Source organism: Protomyctophum bolini, assembly GCF_963924005.1.
Source record: "Protomyctophum bolini genome assembly, chromosome: 12".
Classification (NCBI taxonomy): Eukaryota; Metazoa; Chordata; class Actinopteri; order Myctophiformes; family Myctophidae; genus Protomyctophum; species Protomyctophum bolini.
Window position 1 is genome coordinate 32,467,168 of NC_137873.1, and position 21,401 is coordinate 32,488,568.

General features: G+C 42.1%; 1 protein-coding gene across 2 annotated transcripts in view; it reads left to right on the forward strand.

Moving 5' to 3' along the window:
* LOC308325834 (solute carrier family 12 member 7-like) overlaps positions 1-21,401 on the forward strand; it is a 44,925-nt gene that overhangs the window by 6,217 nt on the left and 17,307 nt on the right. For both annotated transcript variants that reach the window (XM_080778539.1, XM_080778540.1), the window contains exons 2-12: positions 7,450-7,532; positions 8,157-8,267; positions 11,368-11,514; positions 12,069-12,123; positions 12,955-13,085; positions 13,805-13,941; positions 14,097-14,201; positions 14,725-14,939; positions 19,070-19,240; positions 19,519-19,617; positions 20,214-20,271. In XM_080778539.1, the coding sequence (XP_080634665.1) occupies positions 7,450-7,532; positions 8,157-8,267; positions 11,368-11,514; positions 12,069-12,123; positions 12,955-13,085; positions 13,805-13,941; positions 14,097-14,201; positions 14,725-14,939; positions 19,070-19,240; positions 19,519-19,617; positions 20,214-20,271 (1,312 nt within the window). The remainder of the gene's footprint in view (positions 1-7,449; positions 7,533-8,156; positions 8,268-11,367; positions 11,515-12,068; positions 12,124-12,954; positions 13,086-13,804; positions 13,942-14,096; positions 14,202-14,724; positions 14,940-19,069; positions 19,241-19,518; positions 19,618-20,213; positions 20,272-21,401) is intronic.

The window sequence follows — 21,401 nt, forward strand, 5'->3', positions numbered from 1 at the left end:
ATTTGTTCTAATTTATGGGATTTCTCAGATTTTTTTTAAAATTTCTTAATGAAATTACTGGTAAAAATAAATAATTGAATTTAGTTTTTAATTTATGAAAAGTTTTGCTTTTTTTAAAATGTTTTGAAATAATAATTCAAAAACAAGTGGCCCCATAACAATGTGTCGGCGACCCACAATTATTAGCTAACTAGTGGAATACCAGTGGAACAATTACCAAGACATATAATATGATATATCATATATATATATAATATTAATATACTGATATTATCAGTCTTGGGGGGGTGGCACTGTGGAACCCGCATGATACTGGCCAAACCCTGTGTAGACACTCTCCGAGCCTCGCATCGTTGAACTGTTCACACACGGCAAGCAAAACCTTGGGGAGCCACGCCAGATTGACTATTATTCACACAGCGGCCATCTTTCTCTCACATCATATTTGCGGAAATTACGGGGGTGGCATTTCATTAAAGGGCAATTTCACCACTGGAAGAAACTGCAATCACTCAATGCTAATAGTATTTGTACTGTAGTAGATAACAGTAGCACAATTTTAAATTTGCATTTGAAAACGAATGAAGTCTGTGTGTTTGACTAGGGTTTGTTGAATTCCTACCGTGTGCTTGGGAGACAGACACCCCATGTGGGCTGTCTTACTGAGACAACATGTAGTCTAGGAAGGAAGTGACGTGAGACAACATTTTCATGACAAATTTTGGTCATGAACATAGTGTCATGACTAAAATATCTAGAAACACATTATTACACACATACAAACTACTAAGGCCTGGCTTAGCAGTCCAGGCACCTTAACAACACACAATCTTGTATTGGGTCCCTGACTGTGACACAAAATATTTTCAGATGGGGTGGGGGTCTGCGGCCAAATGCATATTAACCCAAGACCTGAGATCAGATTCTAAAAATGTCTTCTACATCCTGACAGTTTTCATTCGGACCTGAGATCAGATTAAAATAATGTATTCTATGTCAGTCGCTGGTCAGCCTGCAATGACATGCATAAGATCTGGTCATCCCAGTTTAGTAAGATGTTAAAGATCTTGTTAAGTAAGATGTTAAGTAAAAGTATTTAGGACGACCGTTGAGCCGATTCTACTCTATGGCTCCGAGACATGGACACTTTCAAACTAGAGAAACGGTTGGATGGCACTTACACCCGCCTTCTAATGAGAGCGCAAAATCTGTCTTGGAAAGCCACCCATCGACTAATCTAATATACGGCAACCATTTTTCACCAGCCCGATCCAGAAGAACACAGTTTGCCGGCCACTGCTACAGAGCTGACAATGCAGGTTATATCTTCCCTTCTTCTCTGGAGTCCTGCCTCAAAGCAGACCAGAGGTAGAAAACTGTCGTTCCCTGATGTCATCGCTAGGGACACAGGCATCAGTAAGCAGGAACTGTGGATGGCAATGAAGGACTGGGAAGTCTGGCGTAATATTGTGAAATCCACGATCTCGACCGCGGTCGAAAAATTATGATGATGATAATGATGATATGGTATGTGCTGGGTGAGCAACTTTGTAATTTGCCGATTTAGAGGATTAAAGGGACATTTCACGGCTGGAAGAAACTGCAGTCACTCAACGTTAATAGTATTTCTAAACTGGCTATCCGACGGACTTGACAGCGGGCGCTGCACTCCCTGTGGGGGTGTGGTTACTGTGGTACGCACGTGTCGAATTTGAAGTCAGTGTGGCGAACAGGTTATGTGGATTTCAGACGTACGTACACGTGTATGTACACACGTGCACACAGAGACTTGGTGCATTAATAGATAGATGCACAATTGAAGCTCCATCTTACAAACACTGCAGTTAATACTTTTCTTTAACATGTTGAGGGTAAAATGGACTCAGACTTTAGATGTTTTTTGGATACCATGTGATTCTTCTGCATGGGGCGCCGCCATCGTGTGTCATATTTTGCTTTGCAGTCGCTACTGTGCATGCCGTGTGCAACTATGTGTAAGGGAAGAGAGATGCAGAGATGGCTGCCGCTCTATCCTCTTTAGCTTAGTTAATTTTAACACTGGAAACACTATGGTTAAGTAGAAAAACTGCGAAAAAGGAAGGCACACTGTTCTACAGCTCCCAGAGTATAGTTTATTGGAATGAACAACCTTTCGACCCACAACAGGTCTTCTTCAGGTATCATACCTATGATACCTTTTCCCTGTATGTATCTTTTTGTTCAGCGCCTGAAGATCTTTTTTTATAGATGTGCGTGCTTCCCTCCGGACTCCGGAAAAACACCCACGATTAATTGGTTAATTGTTGCAGCCTTGGTGGGGATATCCTATGCCCTCTCCAGATATCGTGTAGCTCTCAGTGGTGGAAAGTAACTATAGTAAGTACTGTACTTAAGTTTGGAAGTATTCCAATTTCCAATACTTTTACTTCTACCCAGAGGCAAATATTGTACTTTTACTCCACTACATTTATTTGAAAACTTTAGTTACTAGTTACTTTGTAGATTTGGATTATTATTACAACATACCGTACATTAACCACTGGATGGTTCGACCTGGGAAGCAAGGTTGCCAGTTCGAACCCGGCTCCCCCAGAGTTAGTGTCCAAGTGTCCTTGAGCAAGACACTGAACGCCTAATTGCTCCTGATGTGCTGGTTGGTGCCTTGCCGCCATCGGTGTATGTGAATGGGTGAATTGATGCACAATCTATGTAAAGCGCCTTGGATAAAAAAAATGCACCATATCTACAAGCTCACAATGTGTCTCGATGCAACGCATCGTGAGCTTGTATATCTGGTGCATTTTAAATACATTTTTTATACATTCGATAACTTGGGACATTCTGCACAATGGGCTCTTTCTACTTTTGGTACTTTGGGTACATTTTTGGTTGTAGATTTTTACTTGTAACGGAGTGTTCCTATATTGCAGTATTGATACTTTTACATAAGTAAAACATTTGAGTACTTGTTCCACCACTGGTAGCTCCTATGGGACAAGGACCAAAGAGATATACCTGCCAGACGAGTAGGATACAAAGGCTCAAAGGCTTGCATTTACATTCCAATGGGTGACTGAGGGTCACGCTCTACCGCAACGGCCAATCAGCTGTCCACTAATAGTTCTTAGGTCTTGTTTTTGTCTTTTCTCATTGTATGGATTTTTGCCAGAAATGGATTTGGACAGGCGGACGCCTGCCCTCGCCTTATTGTAGATACGCCTCTGGACCAATCTGCATTCTCTGTAATATCCAAGCTGGGTAAATACAAGGTAAATGATGAATGGCTTGAGAAAAGCCTAAGTGGTCAAAACATGTACCCTAACTCTGTAATGTCCTGAAGGTTGGGTCTTACATTTAATTAGATGTAAAAAAAATGTAAATTGAATTTACCTGCAGAGTGCACTAAGTGCAGACACCCGGCCTAATCCTTTGCTGCCTTGCAGCAGAAATCCCACAAGGGTTTTGTCTATTGTCAAATGCTGCCTTCTCGTGGCCAACATTGGTATTGCATTAGAATTGGTCATAATAAGCTTAGCAATACCTTGAATCTCCCAAACTTAACCCATTGAGACCCGGAGGTCAATTCTACAAGTGTCTTCTTAGACAGTTTTCTGAAAACCTGTGTTTCTATGTCAGTGGTTCTCAAAAGGTTTCATGTCAAGGACCCCCAGAATTATCTGGATTTGGCCACGGACCCCCATCTGAAAATATTTTGTTCCAGGGACCCCCCAGAAGCAAAGATATGCGTAAAAACGTTTGCTGAAGACCAAGCAAGCGGCATTGTTTTGGCCTATAACTCTTCAACCGTAGGGCACACAATAATTTCCCTGGATCTATGTAGATCTTGATACAAGATAAATAAAGTTAGCATGTATCTTAAGAAGTTTTCTTTGGCATTATTTAATTATGTATTTTACCAGGCTGCTTAGCTATAACATTGTTGTTTACATGAGCATAGGTTTTGTCCGCTCAATAGTCCAATGTGAACCCAGGCATGTTGAGTACACCAACGTTTAATGTTATAAATGTTGAGTATGGGTCCGCAGCATGTAGAAACTGCCGGATGCTAACTTGCATATGTTACGTTTTAAGCAGCATACACTACCTGTGCCAAGACTTAAAGTTACGTTATTAAAAAAACTTTTTTCTTTTTAATATTTATTTTTCATTTTTCAGAGTAAAAATAAATAAATCTGCCGTGCACGCGATGTGCACATGGATGCACCCACAGTTTTTTTTATTCTTTCAATTGTCAAAATCAATATTTCATCATGCTTTAAGTAGCATGTGATGTGTCAAAGTGGGTTCACAACGGGGCTCTATGGGCTGGCACGTATAGACTACAATAGCTGAAAGTGGAAACTAAACGTGAATTTGCGTTTAACCACTCAAGTGATGTTGAGTCAGAGATCAGTTGTTTCGCTATGTATCTTTTTGTGTGTGTGCGTGTGTGTGTGTGTGTGTGTGTGTGTGTGTGTGTGTGTGTGTGTCGGCCCTATCAGCAGTGCTGTGACATTGTCTAATATAGGGCTGAGCCTAGAGACTGGAGCTACTGTGGATTGTATTGCAGGAGAGAGAGAGAGAGAGAGAGAGAGAGAGAGATATGAGAGGGAGTGACAGTGCAAGGTAGAAACGAGGAGAGACAGACAGACAGACAGACAGACAGACGGGGTCAAGTGGCAGAGAGCAAACAGAGTCAGGTGTACTAACAGACAGGCAGACAGTCAGTCAGTCAGTCAGTCAGTCAGGTAAATGGATCAGCAGAGATTTATTGTTGATGACACATCGCTCTGTTGAGTCATTCCGTCGGGGGAAGACGCGTGTATGTATGCGTGTGTCTCTGTGTGTGTGTGGGCGAGAAAGCTTTTGTTGTTACTGTCGACTGTCTTCATGTTGAATGAGGGTCCCACAAACCTGACCCTCCTTCCACCTGACGACATGGAGACCACCCAAACATGCTCTGGTGAGTTCAACTCATCTCTCTCTCTCTATCTCTCTCCCCCCCCCCCCCCCCCCCCCCCCACACACAAAAATATGTTAAAGTTCACTGCATGCTTTGCATTCCAGAAATACATTGATGTATCTCCCATTCCCATTTTTGCAGATTTGTGTGTGTGTGTGTGTGTGTGTGTGTGTGTTGGGTCAGTGTACACTGTACAGTATGTAAGCTAGGTTCTTATTCAGTTGTATTTTCATGCTTGTCATAGTGTGCGTGCATCCGTGTGTGGGTGTATGAGAGAGAGAGAGACAGAGGGGGAGAGAGAGGGAGAGAGAGAGAGACAGAGAGAGAGACAGAGACAGAGGGAGAGAGATACAGGGAGAGAGAGAGAGTCAGAGGGAGAGAGAGAGACAGAGGGGGAGAGAGAGAGACAGAGGGAGAGACAGGGAGAGAGAGAGAGACAGGGAGAGAGAGAGACAGAGGGAGAGAGAGAGACAGGGAGAGAGAGAGAGAGACAGAGGGAGAGAGAGTCAGAGGGAGAGAGAGAGAGAGAGATAGAGAGTCTCTGTGTTATTAGTGGGCTTATAGAGCGGTGCAGGGGTTAATCACTTATTAATGTAGCTATAAAACCTAGTCCTCGTTGCCACACCTTAACACCCTGCCCCGTGCCGTTAGAGGCTGCACAGGTTTTCACAACAACAAATACAACCAAACAAACTCTAATAACTGCCCACCCACGCACCTGTCAGCAGGGAGTGTTGGGCGAGAGGAGTAGGACGAAGGCTATGCAACGTCCTCCCGGTGGGGGCTCCTCACTGGCAGGTGATTGGTGAATTGGTAGAATACAACAGCAGTGACAACATGCAAATGTGTGCGGAGAGGAATTAATTGGCAAAAAAATACTTTATTTGGAAGAAAGGGAGGTTTTGCAAACGTTTTTCAAGGCACCTCTAACTGTAAATTTGATTTTCTAAGTTGAGAAAAGAGGACGGGTCTTTTTAACCAAAGATGCCACACTGGTTTCACGTCATTGAGAGCATTTACTGTACACGTTTTAGTTTCGGTCTTGGAAAGCACCTTGTGTCTGTTATTGGTTGTTGCATCATTGCTTTATGAATGATATAAACGGCCATTCTGTGTGACATCCACTCACCACTTTGAACTGCTTTTTGTTAAGCAACCATGTCTCATCGTTCTGCTCCCCCATCACATGACTTACTGACACGCTGTCAACCTGCATCACATTTTGTGTAACAGGGTTTGTTTAGAAATGTCAAACGCAGAACTCCCCCATTGTATCAAACTTCTGTCACAGAGCTGCCTAACTGTAGCACTGTAAGCCCCCCTTTTTAATTTTTCTTCTTAAAATTGCTAAATACAACGCACAAGTACTAAGTAATAAGTATTGATACAATCGATTATTTGCAAAACAATACAATACAAAGTCATTGTTGCTGTTTACATTTCTATATACTTAGATTCTTAACCCATTTAGGCCTGACGTCAACATTTTAAAAATGTCTTCTAAATCCTGACTGTTTCTATGTCAGTGGTGCTCAATATTTCATGTCAAGGACCCAAGAAATTATATGTAATTGGCCGCCGACCCCCATCTGAAAATATGTTGTTCCAGGAACCTCCCAGAAGCAAAGATTTGAGTTTAAAACGCTCACTCTGAAAGTATATTCAAAGATTTGTGCCGCATTTTCATGATTAAAAAAAAATAGCAGACCTACAAGATCTTGTAGATCTTCTATTTTTCAATCGCTAAAGTATAACATAATGCTTAAAACACCAAAAGGGGTTCCCGCCCCAAAATGGGTTAAAATCAAATTTTCACACTTTTCAGCGAGTGTGTGAAAGGAAGCCCTGAATGCTAAATTCGGCAAAATAGTACTAGGATGCATGCTTGAATTTTTATTTATTTATTACATCCTACCAGTGTGCCTTCACACTTCAGTCATTTGCATTTTTGGTGAGAGAAATCAATCATATCTCATGTCAGATATGTGACACCATATTCAAAGGCCCAGATAACGTATATGGCTGACCACAGGATTCTAAAATGGGCTGGACAGTAATCTGAGAGGTCTGCGAGTCAGTGCTAGAGCGCTTTCTCCTGTGCCTGGTCACCAAGGTGACAACCTGTCCTACAGTATGTGCCAATCAATCTATTAAAATACTAATAGTTGACCAGACATCCACATTGGCGTGTACTAGGCCCCCTCCTTCTTCCCTCAACACCCTCAACTCATCATGTCTTTCCCGAAAATACCCGATCTACAAGGTCACAATGCATCGCAGCGTGACACATTGTGGGCTCGTAGTTTGACGAGGTCAGATCAACATATGGAATTAACTCTGTATTGGCCATATATGGAGCGTGTCACGAGGCGTGATGGACGCGATATGCAGGTTTTCATAGTAAACAGTATTATTATCACTGTAACTATCATCAACATCTGTTGTTGTGTCCGTCTGTCTGTCTGTCCAACTGTCCCTTTTAGCAGATGAGAGCAACAGAGAGTCCAGTCCTTTCATCGACGATGACAGAGGACACTACTACGATGGCAAAAACATGGCCTTGTTTGAGGTAAGGCTCTGACTCCGTAGTATGACGGCAACGCTTGACGACGAGAGCTGAAGCCCATGGGTCGTTAGCACGTCCGACGTACACGGAAAAACGTGTCTGACAAACGACTTGGTCTTGCCCGTGGGAAATTTTCGATTTTCTTCTTTAGAAAAAAAGCTTTCGCACACCTAAGAGATAAGGCGTATGAACAGGCACGTAGGCCTTCTGAAGAAGGTCTTTTAGTTTCTCTAATAACAACCTAAAACATGATCCGTGGTTGGGAAAAAAACAAAGTTGTCCTTCACACAATCATTCCCGGGATTCCTTCAAAAAATAGGAGCTCTGTGGTGCCGGAAAGACATGACTGCTTTTACTCTGAAACATTTTAAAAAGGAAAATTTTCAGAATATTCTTCTCTCGCCTGGTATCATTGAGGATGCACTAGGACGTGTACACGTGTACACATCCCTCGATTGGATTCCCTATGACGTTTCCAGACGTCCTACGGATGGAATGGGTTTTTGGTGTACAAATGCATGTACGTGTGTGTGTGTGTGTGACTGTGTGTGAGAGACTGTGCGTGTGCGTGCGTGCATTATTGTGATGTATTTACTAAATCCATCCCACCATGCATTCTTCTTGTAGGAGGAGATTGACAGTAATCCCATGGTAGCGTCTCTTCTCAATAAATTGGCCAACTACACCAACCTGTCCCCAAGCGCCAGGGAACGTGAGGAAGCAGACAACACTGTCACGGTATGGTGTCATCTTTTTATTTGACTAGTGGGGACGATGATGAATGTGTGGGTTTTAACCACTTTGAACTGGCGCCCCTATTTCGGGCATGGTGAACATTCACAAAAATAGTTATTTGGGACCCCCATCTATAAATATGTGCTTCCAGGGACCCCCTGTAAGCTAATATTTGAGCTAAAGTTTAAAAGAATGGTTTAAGTGGTTTAACACGCGTTAAACCACTTAAACCATTCTTTTAAACCTCAGGTCTAAATGGGGTTAAGTGAAGTGATTAAGTTACTGCATTTGCACACCGTTCTCCTTGTTGAAGACCAGGAAGTAATTACACATTCAGTCAGTGTGTGTCCAGTGAAGAAGATATGGAGCAACACTTTTCACATGATAAACAAGTGATATATTGAGGCTGTGCGTTATTACTTAAGATAAACAAGTAGTATATTGAGGCCGTGAGAGCTGTGCGTTATTACTTAAGTGAGGGCGAGAGGAGGCCAGAGAGAGAGAGAGAGAGAGAGAGAGAGAGACACACACACACACACACACACACACAAGTGAGGAGATGAGAGACAGAGGGAGCTCCACAGTTCTCTTAATCGAGGAACCATGTAAGAAGAGAGAGCAAACACTGGTTGTCATCATGAGTCATAAAACGCCGAAAACGGTAAGTAACACATGGTTCAGATCAATTGTTGTTGCTTTCTTTGAGTTTGTGTCTGAGGTTTGAGACAGGCCATTGTAACTAGAATGCAGTAGAGTGCTTGCAGACCTCCACCAAGTCCATAAGAATCTCTCCGGTTTGCCCATTTGAATTTTTGATTGATTGATTGATTGAATACTTCATTAGTCAGAAATGTAAACGGTACAGACAAACACATAGGACTCTATTTTCGTCCATGCTAACCCCCCCCCCCCCCCTAAAGTTCAAAATGTACTTAAAATACTAAAAGTAAAAGTACTCATATTGGTCCCATATCAAGTTGAAAATATATATTTTGAATATAGCCGATCTACAAGTTAACAGTGCGTCACATCGCAACGCATTGTGAACGTGAAATGTATCCAGGACTGACATGGTTAATGTATGTTTTCTACAAAGTAGTAACTAAAGTTTTCAAATAAATGTAGTGGAGTAAAAGTGCAATATTTGCCTCTGAGATGTAGTGAAGTAAAAGTACTGGAAATTGGAAATATTCAAGTAAAGTACAAATGCCTCAAAATTATTAAAGTACAGGACTTAAATGTACTTACTGTAGTTACTTTTCACCACTGCTGCTATGATATGCTAAACTAGCATATCCCTGGGGCAGGTCAGAGGTCACCCAGAAGCAGGAAGAAGAGACATTATTCAGCTAAATCAGGAAAAGTACCAGGAACTGCTAAACCACATAGATGCACTTTAAACCTTGTACTTTGTTTCTTGTATGTTTGGTTTTTATGCCTTGTCTCGTAATTTTAACAGTGATGTGATTCGCCGCCTGCCCGTTTCTGGGACTACCTTTTTTTGCTGAGCGTGGAAGTCGATGAGGCGTTTGGTCACTGATGGGGTGTTTGTTTTACAGGTTAGGTTAGGGTAGGCATAGTTTTTGTGAGGTTAGGGTTAGCTTTAGGCATAGTTTTTGTGAGGTTATATAACCCCGCCCTGCTAGTAGTAGCCGGTGCTGTAAATCAAGCGCCGGCTACTACTAGTAGGACTCCCACGCTCTGCAAAAAAGAGAGTCCCACCCGTTTCGTTTTTTATGTTTTGTGTAGGAATTGCGGTCGAAATTTTGCATCTTTGCTAATTCCGGTGTATTCACGTTGCATTTGTTTGTAATATTCATGAATATGCTTGTCCCGTACGTCGAAATAAACAGATAAAGTAAAGTGAAGTAACTCTGGTAACTCAAGCTTATCGTAACGGGAAACCAGCCTGACCAGACCTCACCCAGACTTCCAGATTACCGCGATTGGAAGCGAAGCGAAACCCCCGTTTTTGGTCGGAGTAGAATGCGGTTCTTTGATGCGCATCAGGATTCTAATGATGCTTCACACCTGCCAAACGAAGAACACTTTCCGACAATGTGCAGCAGGATTAGTTTTAATCGCAGTAAAGCTTTCTGGTGTGAAGGTCACCTAATTCAAACTATTCTTAAAAGATTGACACTGCAACAGAGAGAACTTTAAAGCAGAGTTCCAATTGGACCGTGTTATAAATAGAAAGAAGAGTAGCCAAAAGAATGAAACTGTATCCCAACATTGTGTTCTCTCCAACCGCCCAGCTGACACTACCACTAATTAATACCTTTGAGCAGGGGTGGGAAAAAGTTAAGTAACAATACTTTAATATAGAAATACTCTGTTACAAGTAAAAGTCCAGAATTCAAAATATGGTTGCATAAAAGTACAAAAGTATTGGCATCAAAATGTACTTAAAGTACCAAAAGTTAAAAGTAGTCATTGTGCAGAATGTCTCTTCAAGTTTTAAAATGTCTATAAATATTTTGAAAATAGACTATCTACAAGCTCGCAATGCGCATTGCGAGCTTGTAGATAGTCTATTTTCAAATGGCCGAAATGTATATACTGTAGTGCTGAAGTGGTTACTGTATGTGTTGTAATAATAATAATCAAAAACTCCAAAGTAACTACCATAGTAACTAAAGTTTTCAAATAACTCTAGTGGACAATATTACAATATTTGCTTCTGAGATGTAGCGGAGTAGAACTAAAAGTACTGGAAATCGGAAATATTCGAATAAAGTACAAATACCTCAAAATTATAAGAGGAATGTTAGGCGCTGGAGCAACTCAGACAGTTTTAAGTCCTTGTAAATTCACAGGGTGCAAGTAAAAATTGACATCTTCGTCACATCTTCGTCGGGGCAAAGATGTGACCGATACATCGAAACGTTGTCAATTTCTACTTTGCACCCTGTGAATTCAAAAGGGATTAAACTGTCTCAGTTGCTCCAGTCAGTGCCTTCCTTCCTCTTGCTATACCTGTCCTGCCTCTGAGATGCACCAGATTGGCTTGAGGTACGGTGGAACTCCCTTCTACCTCAAAATTGTACTTTTTAAGTACAGCACATGGTCTCATATCTCTCTGTGCGTTTCCTCTCCCCAGCGCCCCCAGATGGGTACGTTCATCGGGGTGTACCTGCCGTGCATGCAGAACATCCTGGGGGTGATCCTGTTCCTGCGTCTCCCCTGGATCGTGGGCACGGCGGGCATCATGGGCTCGCTCGCCATCGTCCTCCTGTGCTGCGCCTGCGTGAGTAGTACCGCCAGTGGCGTGCACAGATAAGACACCAGGGGGTGCTAGAGCACCCCCTGCCCTTTTCCCTATGGACAAAATAATGTGCCCTTTTGAAATATTTATTTACTTATTTTACAGCGTACACTGTTACAGTATGCGGACCATGGTGACCTTGATCAATTCTTGATAACAAAGCTTCTAATATATTATTTAGGCCCCAAAATCTATAAATCTCACACTAGTATCATGGCAACCGACCGGGTCCACGCGATGCACAATGTGCCCTTTTTTTCACTTGAGCACCTGCATGGTACATACATGGTGGCATGTTTTTGGGTGGAATTTTAGCTGCACCGCCACCTTCCTATACAAACCCATTATAACTTAAAACTCAATTTTGACCATGATAGATTAATTGAAAACAGAAAACACAAGAACAATATGCACGCACGCACGCGCGCGCGCACACACACACACACACACACACACACACACACACACACACACACACCAAACACTCTCGTTCTATCCATTGTTTAATGAATTTAATGACTCTTTTCCTTGTGTAGACCATGTTAACGGCCATATCCATGAGCGCCATAGCAACCAATGGAGTTGTGCCAGGTATGTTATTATTATTTTTTTACACCCCTGTGTCAATCATCTAATGTGATCCTGGGCTCTACACAACCTCCACCAACCTAGTCCCCATATATGGGGGACAAGGGGAGAGCAACGGACTTGAACTCATGCTTCCTTCATGCCTGAGTGTCCAAATTGCTCCTTTACACCTGACATGGGGGAGTTTCCCTGGTTGGACGTAGCGCGTGGAAGGAACACGTTATTCCAACCAGTTCTGATGGAGTGTTATTTTATTTTTTATTTTTTTCATTTGAAGGGGGAGGTGACAAACTGTCATATTTTACTTTCTCTAATAACAATCTAAAACATGAACTTTGGTTGAAAAAACAAACAAAGTTTTCCTTTAAAATAATAATTTAATACATTAAATGACAATACGAGGCAATTGAAAAACAGCTGCCTTTTTGGTAGTGGATGGAGAGAGAGGGTTTTTGTCCAAACACCAGAATTGGGTTTTTAAATGACCATCCTGGGCTTTTTGGTTGTTGTAGCCCATTGACTTACATTGTAGTTATAATACATTACATTACTGTTGAGCATTATACATTTTATTGGTTTTGGTACTTCTGGGGGGAAAAAGACGTCGAAATTCATCCTTTTGTAAAATACTAGTAGGATTTTAGTGTGTATGATTTAATAGATGACATTCACTGAGGTGTAATGCATCTATTTGGCTGTTATTAATATATTGTCCCTCTGCGAGAATCTGGACAAAAAACTGTTTTACTTGTAAAGGAATTAGGGATGGGGGACATATTTACATGTCAAGGAATCCTTGCTGGAGTTTTCAAACATGGCCCATGTTCTCCCTAGCTGGTGGCTCCTACTACATGATCTCCAGATCTTTGGGTCCAGAGTTTGGAGGAGCAGTGGGTCTCTGTTTCTACCTCGGGACCACCTTCGCTGGATCCATGTACATCCTGGGCACCATAGAGATATTACTGGTATGTTAATAGTGAGGTCGCTTCTTGCCCTCAGGGCGTCTTACTGCTAATAATAATAATAATAATAATGATAATAGTATTTATAAAGCACTTAATCAAAACAAAGGGTCTCATCTCTTTAGAAAGAGTGTCAGGCTAGCTTTACATAAAACTGAAGAACAAATGAAATGATATACCGGTATTGTCTATCATGTCCTTCTATAATTTCACAAAAATGTCTGCGTGTGAGTGAGTGTGTGTCCCGTGTATCTTGAGAAGCGCATTAACTATTTGTCCTCAAACTACGAGTGCGTAATCACAGAGCGATATGTTCCCTCTGGTTTGTCCCGGAAGTCAGTTGGATTGGTGGTTGTCCAAGAAATATTGAAACATTTCCCCACACAGCCACTGAAGAACATATGGAAATAAATACTAAAAGAAAAGAGTAGTTCCAAGTCTTCGAAGGCTGTGAAGAGGGGCACAACCACGGGCGGGACTTGACAAAGTCATTGACGACGAATGTCATTGAAAATCAGTTCTTGTCGGCAATCGACACTGTCATGCTATGGAGTATAAATTATGCTTCACTCTCTTGCGTTGGTATTAATTCTTCTTCCTCCTCTCTCTCTCTCTCTCTCTCTCTCTCTCTCTCTCTCTCTGTCTCTGTCTCTGTCTCTGTCTCTCTCTCTGTCTCTCTCTCTCTCTGTCTCTCTCTCTCTCCGTTTCCTCTCTCCACGTAGACGTACATCGTTCCAACGGCGGCCATATTCGAGGCGGAGAAGAAGGAAGACGAGAACCTGGCGATGCTCAACAACATGCGCGTCTACGGCACCTGCTGCCTGGCTCTCATGGCTCTGGTGGTGTTCATCGGGGTGAAGTGAGTACACGCGCACGCACATGCACCCAAGCATTTACGTACACACGCGCACACGCACACACACACACACACACACACACACACACACACACACACACACACACACACACACACACACACACACACAGTGTCCTAATCCTTGTCCTCCTCCACAGGTATGTGAACAAGCTCGCCCTGGTGTTTCTGTCCTGCGTGGTGCTGTCCATCATGGCCATCTACGCCGGCGTCATCAAGACGGCCATCGAGCCGCCCAACTTCCCGTGAGTCCAACGACACACGCACACACGCACAGTACACAACCTGCCCGTGGTGGAAAGTACATTTACTTAAGTACTGCAGGTATTTGTACTTCACTTGAGTATTGTTCCACTACTTTTACTTCTACTCCACTACATCTCAGAGGCAAATGTTGTACTTTTAATCCACTGCATTTATTTGAAAACTTTAGTTACTTTGATTAGTTGCAAGACATGCATTAACCACTTCAGTCCTATATACCGGTACATTTGAAATGTGACACATTGTGAGCTTGTAGATCTGCTATTTTTAATAGATGTTTAAACATTTGAAAAGTTGAACTGAGACAATGAGTACGTTCTACTATTAAGTGCATTATGATACCAATACCGTTGTACTTTTACTCAAGTAGATTTTGAATCCCGGGCTTTTACTTGTAACAGAGTATTTCTATATTGCAGTATTGATACTTTTACTTAAGTAAAACATTTGAGTACTTTTTCCACCGCCGGCTATTATCAAACATCCGCCCTTCCTTCTTTGCAGCATCTGTCTGTTGGGGAACCGCTCTCTCAAGAACCAGGACTTTGGGAAGTGCCTCAAGGTGGAGGTCGGGGAGAACAACCAGACTCTCACCACCGACCTCTGGGCTCAGTTCTGCCACGACAGGCACCTCAACAGCAGCTGTGACCCCTACTTCCAGTCCAACAACGTCAGCGAGATCCAGGGCATACCTGGCCTACTGAGTGGGGTCATTAGAGGTCTGTCTGTCTGCCTGACATTATTGATCACAATCTGCTGCTTGACAAACTTTCATGTTATGGTTTTACTTTTACCTTATCTGCACTACGTTGGATAAAAGGCTATTTATCCAGCAGATCACAGAGAGTATACTACAATGGGAGTCTCTCAGACACTAAACATGTTCACTGTGGAATTCCACAAGGGAGTTGCTTAGGTCCTTTTGTTGTTCACTATATTTACAAATGACATATGCCACTGGTCTTAGACAGGGCCAATATAGCCATGAATTCTGACGACACTACTTTGTATATGTCTGCTACTAATGTGGCTGTCTGTAGCTCTTAACTCATAGAATGCTGAAAGCGTTTTTAAACGTTTTATTATAGCCAAGCGCAAGAAGCGCATAACGTTTTTATACGTTTTATGGTCCAAAAAACGTTTTTTTATTGATTACTATAGTTCAACTATATTTGCGCCCGGACAACTCATAATGTAACACCGATCGGCTCTAAAAAGAGTTAAAACCCCCCCCTGCTGAAAAGAGGTGTTGGTCTGAGAAGCGTCTGGCACCGCCTATTGGTTGGTCTATGCGAGGACGTACGACGTATTGGAGACGGCCGTCCGGCATAGACCAACGCAGATGTCAGGGGATCTAAAATGGATGGGACAATGCTCTTGTTTGTGTGAATACACTCGATTCCCCCTCCCCTCCTGTTTCTACATGGTTTCTCCCGAGGGAGAATGGTGGGGGGGGGTCGCATTGGCAGTTCCCCCCCCACTCCCGAGTCCCCACTGCTTTCAACTGCAAGGCTTGCACTCACTCTCATTCTCGGAACGATACAACGCGATTTGCTCTCTGCCCGTATATAAACCTGCAACGATCGGCATTTGATTTCATAACGTAACGTTTGCCAGACACATGTGGAGTTAGTCATGGACAGATTGCACATCATTATCGAGGGCCCGCCATGATACGTTGGTCGCTGATCGCAAGCCGTACTGCTGCTGCGCTGCTCGCATCCAACCATCCAATCCATCCCCCTTTCTCGTTACAACAGGCTATTATAAACTCACCGTCGAGCAGCCTGCCCTGCACCTAATGTGATAAAATGAACGGCAGGACAAAATCGGATCGATTATTATCTGTCTATCAGCAACATACGGGTGTTTGTCTTGCAACGACAGGTGGTGCTTTCTCGTTTTTTTTCTTCCAAATACGTTGACGTGCTGCTTCTGCTGCTGCCGCATCCATCTCGTTGTTTTTCTTGTTTTTTTTCCCAAACATGTCCAGACACAATCCGATCCAGTCTCGCGTCTCACCTTATAGATACGCGAGACTGGATCGATGAGGTTAGTGGTATGTCTGGACATGTTTGGAGCGGCACACGACAATCGACAATAATGTTGATTATGCAAGATCATTTCCTCAAAGCCTAGTTGCCCCCCCCCCCCCCCGTTACTGCGATTGTTTGTAGCTCGAATCACAGAATGAGTTCAATGAGCGTAGGGAGAGGGCACATATGGGGCTACGATTGAAGAAAGTTTCCAAGTCCGTTTTATGATCAGATAATGTGCATCAAGACTCTCTGCTTTCATAAGAAAAAAACTAATACTGTAATTGCGAATGCAATGAGCACTTACTATGAGACCTAGCAGATCACGTCTGTCTGTCTGTCTGTCTGTCTGTCTGTCTGTCTGTGTGTGTGTGTGTGTGTGTGTGTGTGTGTGTCTGTCTGTCCCGCTTACTGTATATGTGGACCTGGCCCTTTTGTGCCCATATATGGAGCTGAGTGATTTGTGAGTCATGGTGACATGAGTGTGATGGCGTGGTCCTGCTTTGGGGACTCCTTATATGGTTATGGCTGAGTCATGGTGACATGAGTGTGATGGCGTCTTTTGTGACCATATATGGAGCTGGCGTGGTCCAAGCACTAACTATGACACCCTGCAGATCATGTCTGTAATTTATTCTAATTGTTATTGCAATTTACGATCTGCGTTCGCCTTCCGCGTTCGCGCGTCTTACTCGTAATAATAAAAATCACACCCCTGTGAAGTGAGCAGTGCAATGTTGTGAAGTGAGCAGTGCAACATTGCACTGCTCACTTCACTGGGGTGTGATTTCTATTATTATTACAGTATTAGTATTTTTCTTATGAAAGCAGAGAGTATTCTGTTTCATACGGTATATAGTATGTACATGTCGCTATAGGCCTTATTTTGTGAATATTTAGTTGTTAGGTCCATGCTCTCTAAAATTATCTTTTTCAGAGAACTTTAGAGATGGCATGGGCCTGAATAACTATTATTCACAAAATAAGGCCTATAGCGACATGTACATACTATATACCGTATGAAACAGTCGACTCTCTGCTTTCATAAGAAAAATACTAATACTGTAATAATAATAAAAATCACACCCCTGTGAAGTGAGCAGTGCAATTGCACTGCTCACTTCACAGGGGTGTGATTTTTCTGGGTGGTATTTTTCTTATGAAAGCAGAGAGTCTACTGTTTCATACGGTATATAGTATGTACATGTCGCTATAGGCCTTATTTTGTGAATAATAGTTCTTCGGGTCCATGCCTTCTCTAAAGTTCTCTGGTGGGCGCAAGCTGCATTCAATAGCCAATTAGTGACAAACTGTATATGTGTACAATGTGTACTGTTTTCCTCCTAAAAGTAGACATTCAGGGCTTTCATTCGGTATATGGTTTGTATAGGATATTATTTGTGCTCAATTTTATATCGGTCTTTTGAACTAAAAAAACTGAACTGAAATGTCTGTCAACTTCAGGCCTCCATATCTCTGTTGTTTTTTTTTCACAAGCAGCGTGCAGGCAAAAGCAGGTGTTAGAAAAAGGTCAATATCTCCAGAATGGAAGATGGTAGAATCATATTATTTTTTTTAAATTGAAGTGGACAAGTTGGGCTTTCTTTTTATTTATGCGATTGTGATTCTCGCTATAAGAGGCCCCTCGCTGTGGGCCCCCCAAAAAGTTCAAAAAGCCCATGTTAAGCCTTCAGCACCAGTAAGCCAGGGTCCGCTAGAACCTGTAGCAGTCTATGTGTTAACAAGGAACTACAATACATATCAGAGTGGGTGGTGAACAATAGGATGGTCCTGAACATCTCAAAGACTAAATATATGTACGGTATTTAGTCTTTATAGGTATAAGTATTTGGATCACAGCATATATGCTCCAGTCAAAACCCAAACTGGGGGGGGGGGGGTTTGTCCATGATTAGGAGATGTGCTGCGTTTTTAACTCCAACATTCCTGTCCAGGTCATCCAGGCACTATTGAAATTAAGAAAACCTTATATTTTTAAAAACATCAATACAGCCTCATCAAAGTTGGTGTTGTAACTTCATATATTGTCAATTACTTCCATGAGAGGGGGAGAGTTGGTAGAGTTAGCTGCTTTAGCAGACATTTTGAGGGTCCATTGGGTCGATATTTTCAAAAACAACACACAGACGTAAAGGGTGTTCAATAACACTGATTTATGCCAAAATAAAATCAAAAACCTCAAAAATTGAGTTATGAGGTTTCCTCCCGACAGCAACGATATACAGCTTTTGACCCCACATGTCTCAATATTTGCCATTGACAATGAAAGGAGAAATTAGGTCAAATGTCCACCAAATCAATTTGTGGCAACAGGCATTCTGATTGGCCAGTATGAGATGATGCATGATGATGTACGATGAGATGAGAGCGATCCTCACTACTCACTTTAGATTTTTTTGTTTGTTTTGTTTTTTGAGTGGTACTATCCCCTAATCCCCCTTTATCTCTTTCCATGGGGCAATCTATGTTATTTTATTTGTTGCTGTTGGTTAGTCATGGCTGCCAGTTCCCACCTGACGTTGTGTGGTAGTCCATATTTGTGTGGCCACCAAATATGTACAGCTCTCCATTGTAGAAAATGGCTGAATGAGATGAATGAAAGTGGGTGAAGTGGCCCTTTAACTCATAACCTAGTACCAACGCTAAAACATTTCAGGTGACTAAATGACTAAATGGAATTTCTTTATTCAAAAGACTACGACTAAAAACACTATGATGCATGCGATGGCGAAGAGGATTTTATTAAATCTCAATATTTCAATAAATATCAATGCGACGTGTCTCCTGTGCAGATAACCTGTGGGGGGACTATGGCCCGGCCGGTATACTGGTGGAGAAGAAAAGCCAGCCGTCTGTGCCACCGGCCCAGGAGAACTCCCGCGACATGGACTACCCGTATGTGTTCAACGACATTGGAACCTACTTCACGCTACTGGTGGGGATATACTTCCCCTCTGTCACGGGTATAGAACTTCTAAGTCTGTTCTTGTTCCATGAAAGTGTTTGAAAGTTATTCTATTTAAGAAATGTAGACCCGAGGAACGCATCTGTGTTAGCCTGATTATTAGACTCTGAAGCTCCACTCAGAGAGTGGGCGGGGTCTATGGACTGGATCCAGGCCACATCTGTGTCGCCTCATAGCGTTGAACCATTATTTGAAACTTTAGCTTTTGAAAAGTAGCAGATCTTTAGTTGGTGTGTGTGTGTGTGTGTGTGTGTGCGTGCGTGTGTGTGTCTCTAGGTATAATGGCTGGCTCCAACAGGTCAGGTGATCTGAGAGATGCTCAGAGGTCTATTCCTGTGGGGACTATAATGGCCATCGCCACCACCTCCTTCATCTGTATCCTCCTTCTGTGTGTGCGTGTGTGCGTGCTTGTTGTATACAGCAGTGGTTCCCAAACTTTTTAGCCTCGCCCTATAACCCAAAACTGAAATTAGGGACCCAAATGAGTGAAACTAGCCAATCTACAAGCTCACAATGCGGCGTGAAGTATTTCTTTGATTTCTTTATTAAATTACTGAAAATAATGTTTTTAAATAATACTAATTAAAAACAAAAGTTAGGACACAAATATAAAGGGACCCATTTGTGGGTCCCTTTATATGTGTGGCCTAGTGTTAGGGAACCAGTGTAGTATACACAGTATACATTTGTTTCTTAACGGTAACATCGTGTAGATATCTCCTGTGTGGTGCTGTTCTTAACTGTAACATATTGTAGATATCTCCTGTGTGGTGCTGTTCTTAACTGTAACATCGTGTAGATATCTCCTGTGTGGTGCTGTTCTTAACTGTAACATTGTGTAGATATCTCCTGTGTGGTGCTGTTCTTAACTGTAACATTGTGTAGATATCTCCTGTGTGGTGCTGTTCTTAACTGTAACATTGTGTAGATATCTCCTGTGTGGTGCTGTTCTTAACTGTAACATCGTGTAGATATCTCCTGTGTGGTGCTGTTCGGGGCTTGTATTGAAGGAGTGGTGTTAAGAGACAAGTAAGTGAGAGCTTTTAAGAAATGTTATTGCCGCTCTGTCTGTTTCAGTGCAGGTTGCTTTCACACTCTGTCTGTTTCAGTGCAGGTTGCTTTCACACTCGGTCAAGCGACCAAAACCACATTCTTTTGAGTCACGGGCTAAAAGGTTTGGGAACCACTGCTCTATGGCATCAATGGTCACATGGGTTTGGCTGTGGTGATATGTATGTCATTAAATAAAGAGAGACAGACAGACAGACGCACGCGCGCGAGCGCACACACGCGAGCGCACACACACACACACACACACACACACACACACACACAGTCACACACACACACACACACTTCAGTGCATCCCTGAGAGACCGTAATAAGATTAAAATAATTATGACCAGACAAGTTTGGTTGGATTATCCCAGGTTATGTAGAGTTCACAACATATCATTTGATTGATTCATTGATTTACAACTTTTATTTACAAAAATACATACATACATAAAAATGTATCTGTGATATCTATCTATCAAAAGGATAAAGCATAATCGCTGATAATTGTCTCAAATCGGTTTTCAGAAACATAATCATAACAGTCTCTTTGTGAACAAAGGAATAAGAGCATCTGTCTAATATGTTCTTGTATATTAGATCAGATAAAAGTCAGCCAAATCGTCATAATTATGAGTTTATATTTTCAGCAGTGGAGGAAAGTAACTAAGTACATTTACTTAAGTACTGTACTTAAGTGCAATTTTGAGGTAGTTACTTTACTATACATCTTGGAGGCGAATGTTGTACTTTTACTCAACTACATTAATTTGAGAACTTAATGGGATGATGCCATCGTCCTATAGTTACTAGTTACATTTTGATTATTACCGGTATTACAAAACGTAGGCCCTACATTAGCCACTTCAATCAGCGCTATGTACATTTTGGCCATTTGAAAAGAGCAGATCTACAAGCACAGATTTGTATACAATTGAAAACTTGAAATGGGACATTCTGCACAATGAGTACTTTTACTTTTGGTACTTTAACTACATTTTGATACCAATATTTTTGCACTTTTACTTTGAATTTTGAATTTCAGACTTTTGCTGGACTTTTGCTGCTAGTATTTTTATGTTGCAGAATTGATATTGATTGGA